Source organism: Drosophila kikkawai, chromosome X (assembly GCF_030179895.1).
Source record: "Drosophila kikkawai strain 14028-0561.14 chromosome X, DkikHiC1v2, whole genome shotgun sequence".
NCBI lineage: Eukaryota > Metazoa > Arthropoda > Insecta > Diptera > Drosophilidae > Drosophila > Drosophila kikkawai.
In genome coordinates this window covers 7,307,502-7,312,563 of record NC_091733.1, presented here as the reverse complement: position 1 = coordinate 7,312,563, position 5,062 = coordinate 7,307,502, and the positions used below count along the sequence as shown (strand labels likewise).

The window sequence follows — 5,062 nt, the reverse complement described above, 5'->3', positions numbered from 1 at the left end:
GCGGCCGAAAGAGTCAATCGTTCTTTATTGGCAGCTATACGATCATATCTTCAAGAAGATCAAACAGAATGGGATGTAAATTTGACAAGTATCTCGTCTGCTCTTCGATCTGCATTACATCAGTCTTTAGGTTGTTCTCCTTATAAAGCTCTCTTTGGTTTTAATATGATTAATCATGGATCTGATTATAAGCTATTGAAACAATTATCGTTATTAGAAGAATCGACTCGATTGGATAGAGTAGACCAATTAGCTTTAATTCGCGAAGAAATCAAAAAGAATAGTCGTAAAGCATATGAAACTAATGTGAAACAATACAATTTAAGAGCTAATCATATTGTATTTAGAGAAGGTCAAGAAGTCTTTAAGCGAAACTTTCATTTAAGTAATTTTAGTCAGAATTACAATAAGAAGTTAGGACACCAATTTTCTAAGTGTCGAATTAAGAAGAAATTAGGTAGTTCGTTTTATCTCTTGGAAACGTTAGCAGGAAAGGAGATAGGAACCTACCACGCAAAGGATATACGAAGCTAATTCCAGCTAATCGTGTCTGCGATTACTTGCCAGATTATCTGTGGTTGTAATGGGCAGCATTGGACAAAAAGGTTAACGTTGTAAAATTCAAAAGATTTGACATACGCGCCTTACGATAGTCATATCGTATTCTCCAGCCCTAGTCGATCACAATCAGCTGTGCGAAATTGACAGGTGACAGTCCGAATTTATCGATTAAGCCTCATCTCCGACACGATCAAAACATCCGCCTTCTTCCTTTTTTCGCTGCAACGCCGAACGCTACAGAAGTGTCGATCTGTGAGCGAAATTAATACACAAGTACCACGTGTCCATTTGCCCAGTTAATACAAGGCATCGGCCGTTGCATCCGACCAGTTAACCATCCGCCAGTGTCGCGCACCGGTTTTGGGTAATTATTTTGAGACTTCAAGCCATTTGCACTTGCATTAATATTGGTTTCATATAGAGACAGCGAAATACCGCGTGCCTTCTCGGCTTGCAAGCCTACATACAGGCTAAGGAACTTTCTGGAGCTCCACGCTCAGCGTACCGCAGTTTACTCTGCCTCATCCTCAGTCGGTAAATAGTTTTCTTGTATGACTGAAAGCTCTCTCCGTAACCACGGTTGTTTTTCTAGTCGAACCTTCCTATAAGGGCCAGCGGAATATTGCCAAAGGTGAAGCGAAGACCTTTGCGACCCTGCCCGCGAATCTGTTCGGTGGCCAGGAGCCCCGATTACGTCATCGGCGTGGGATTACTTATTTTTCCTTCCGCGCTTCGCCAGCTGCGGCAGAGGAAGGGAGACGACAAGCGCTGTGGCCAGGGACCACAATTTTCGGCCAGCGCGGGACGAAGGCGTAGGATCGGAGTAAACTCCTTCAGAAATAAAAGCAAACCGGCATTAGATCCGGAGTGCAGATTTAGTTAGGTTTTATGCAACTGTAAAAGTTTCGCGTTTTTAATCAGATTTCGGTTGCATCTGGCTCGTTTGAGCCTCGGAAAACTGTAGCATGTATCTAGAGTGCCTGCGCTAGCTAAGCAAACGCGATTGCGTAAACTTGACCTAGGTTCATGTGCCCTAAAAACCCGTACAACCAGACATAAAGAACGCGATAAGCAGGGTCGATCAAACGAATCATTTATGTTGCATTAAATTAACAATCCTTTAAACACACGCTAACAGCTCGTCATCCACGTCATCGTGAAGGCCTTCAACGAGGATCGGATGGGGTAAGTGATCCAAAATGGATATATATATATAAACACCATTTAATGTGACATGATATGATCATCCAAAACCACCGCTGCTACCGTGAAGAGCCGTAAGCTCTGTTCGTTATTCTTTTCTGTTTGTTTTGTTTTGGGCTGCCAGATTCTGGACACTTCTAATTGCGTATAAATGCTCCTCTAGCCGCGCTCTTATTGAGTATATAATGATCATTACCAAATCTTAATTCTCGGTAGGCGTTTGTTTTGCTATATTCTTGGCTAGTGTATGCATTGCAGATCTCTATTGCTACCAGCACCAACGTAATTATGAAGATGAAATATTTGAATTATGATTAGGAACGCGTAGTTTTATTCTGCTTTTCGCTAACTTTATCAGAAAATATGTAAATACAATACAAATAAATTAGAAACTAATCATTAAGTCCTCGTTTAAAAACATTTGTAGTCACAATGAAAGCATAAATGAATCGCAACTGAATTGTTTTAAATTAAAAAAATGAAAAGAAGCAAATTAATTAAAACGAACATTCGAAATTATTATGTCATTAACCAGAATTTCTTTAAGTTACTTTTCTATTGAAATTATTTAAATAAATAAGGCAGTATGTCATATCGAATCAGTAATATCATAAGGGAGTAGATGCAATCATCTCGTGACCTGGGGATTTAAATGTTTTGATCAGCTACAATATGGGGTCTTTGCTAACAGTTAAAGTACAAAGGCATTGGTAGGGTGGGTAGCGACTCTGTGTGTGTCAAACAACAGCTAAGACGCCACGAACAGATCCTGGTGCTAGACATATTCCCTTTTCATCATTATTGTCGTCCTGTGAGTTGGAGATTTTCTCTAATTTTCTTTTGGTAGGCAGTTAGCCTGCATATTTCAGCCATGATCAGATGGCTTATTAGTTTCAGATAGGGACTCTATAAATAATTCTTCGTGTAATGTCGGAAGCAGTAACAGCAATAACCCCCCCATCCCGGAAGAGCTAGAAACAACAAGAGGGTCCCGTTCCGCTGTATACACTGCTGCCTGATTTAGTTAACTTACACTATAGATAGTTGTGATCAATTTTTCTTCAGTGTAGGCAACCATTACAAGATCTAGCCAGTCGTGGAGTAGCGGCTGAAGAGTTAGCTACCAGTGAGCTATGGTGGCATGGGCCTTCCTGGCTAACTCAGCCACAAGACTCCTGGCCTGCACCTTATGAATCAGTTTCCGACATCGACATCGAGAAGCGACCCATACGTTGCCATTTAGCATGCCCGGAGCAGGACATGCTTGAGCGGTTCTTCAAGCTCGACAAGGCACTACGACTTTTCGCCTATGTTCAGCGCTTTATCCAGCGCGCGCTAAAACGACCTATTCCAGGCGAGCTGCAGCTATCCAATACAGAGATTTCCACAGCTGAGCGACTCCTAATTTTCATGACCCAGCGCAGACACTTTGCGCTTGAATATGCCTGTCTGAGCCAAAAGCGGGCAATTCCAGCATCCAGTTTAAGAACATGAATCCTTTCCTTGATCCTCACGGCTTCATCAGGGCGTGTGGACGGGTGACGGCCTCCGAAGTCCTCCAATATGATGAACGGCATCCGATCTTTCTTCCATACAACTGTCAGTTGGCGCGACTCCTCGTATCCTTTACGCATCGCAAATCCTTGCACGGCGGTAATCAGCTAATGGTACGCCTGATCCGCTCAAAATTCTGGATGTTAAGGGTCAAGTACTTAGTCAAGTCAGTAATTTTCTCCTGCAAAATATGTGTGATCCACAAAAAGAAGTTGCAGACTCAACTCATGGGCGAATTACCGACAGAAAGAACGTCCTTTTCGCGGCCCTTTACGTACACAGGCATGGATTATGCCGGACCGTTTGACATAAAGAACTACACCGGGAGAGCCTGCCTGATTACCAAGGGCAAAGTGTTGGTGTTTGTATGTTTCTCCACGAAGGCCATTCATTTAGAGCCTACTTCTGACCTCACAACAGAGAAATTTCTCGCAGCATTCGCACGATTCGTCTCGCGAAGAGGGTGCCCTCGACAAGTTCAGTCGGACAATGGGAAGACCTTTGTTGGTGCAGCCGCAGTGCTGTCACGTGAATTTCTGCAAGCTGTCAAGGAGTCCGTGACGAATGCTTATTGTCACCAGGAACTCCTTTGGCAATTCATACCCCCAGGAGCCCCGCACATGGGAGGATTGTGGGAAGCTGGAGTTGAAAGCTTCAAGACGTTGTTTTATAAATCCACAGCCACTCGAAAGAATACGTTCGAAGAACTTTCCACATTGCTGGCCAAGATTGAGGCCTGTCTAAATTCGCGTCCCGATGCTTGATGTCCGAAGACCCCACAGACTTGTTAGCACTCACGCCAGGTCATTTTCTAGTGGGTGGACCCCTTCTTGCCACCGTCGAACCCGAAGTTAAGGGTGCGTCCACTTCGATTATCAACCGGTGGCAGCACCTTAAGGCCCTTCATCAGTATTAAATGCAACCAACATAAGTCTGCAACATTGTTTGGCTGCAAGACAAAAGCAACATCAAATACTTAGAATTAAATGTTGCGGAGATCCTCAAATACCTAGAATTAAATGTTGCGGAGATCCTCAAATACCTAGAATTAAGTGTTGCGAAGATCAACTATAAAAGGGACACATTGAAATGTATTTAGTTTAGTTCGCGTAAAACAACCTTTGTGAATAGTAGATGTGCTGTGCCAAATGAAAGAAAAGACTCATTAAATATAATTATAAACTATAAGTGCATATGTGTTGTTAATAAGGAGGGTGGTTTTTGCCAACAGGTTATGGGGCCCAGCTCCCTCTGCAATTTAAATTGGTTAAAACAAATTGTTTAAACAAATTCATAAACCTAAAAAAAAGAGTGAAAATTTAAACCTTATTGTGTGACTAAGTAAAGTGCTTAAAACAAAGTATTAAATAAAATATTGAAAAGCGAAATATAAGAAAAATCAAACAAAGTTAATAGTGAAATAATTTCAATTTGATTTTGATGAAGTATTAATAATTAAAATTCAAATTATGAAATGTATGTACATATGTATGTACTAGTGACTTCAACTATTAAGACATATTGTGAAATAGGCTTTATGTAAAGGATTCTGAGAAACAGACAGCAGCGTTTAACCAGAAATACGGGACCAATCTGATGCGAAATTTTTCTTAAGAATTTTGGAAAGACATTTTTTTAAAGATAAATTTGAGGGTAACTTTTCACAAGAAAAATTTTTTTCGAACTAAGTTCAGAGGTTTCTAATTCCTTTTAATTTTGTCAATTCTGGAAAATGGAAAAGTCA

The 5,062-nt window shown here is 41.2% G+C and overlaps 1 protein-coding gene and 1 long non-coding RNA gene across 2 annotated transcripts; both read left to right on the top strand.

Moving 5' to 3' along the window:
- Positions 1-405: 405 nt before the first annotated feature.
- Positions 406-2,266, top strand: LOC138929165 (uncharacterized). Its single transcript, XR_011445612.1, has 3 exons — positions 406-925; positions 983-1,095; positions 1,154-2,266. It is a non-coding gene; the product is annotated as an uncharacterized lncRNA (long non-coding RNA).
- Positions 2,267-3,254: 988 nt separating this feature from the next.
- LOC121502088 (uncharacterized) lies at positions 3,255-4,082 on the top strand. The gene has a single exon (XM_041774853.1). It carries the CDS (start codon positions 3,255-3,257, stop codon positions 4,080-4,082), a length of 828 nt encoding a protein of 275 aa, XP_041630787.1.
- Positions 4,083-5,062: the final 980 nt, after the last annotated feature.

Coding starts and splice junctions, on each gene's coding strand:
- LOC121502088 (XM_041774853.1), top strand. CDS start 3,255: ATGAATCCTTTCCTTGATCCTCACGGCTTCATCAGGGCGTGTGGACGG.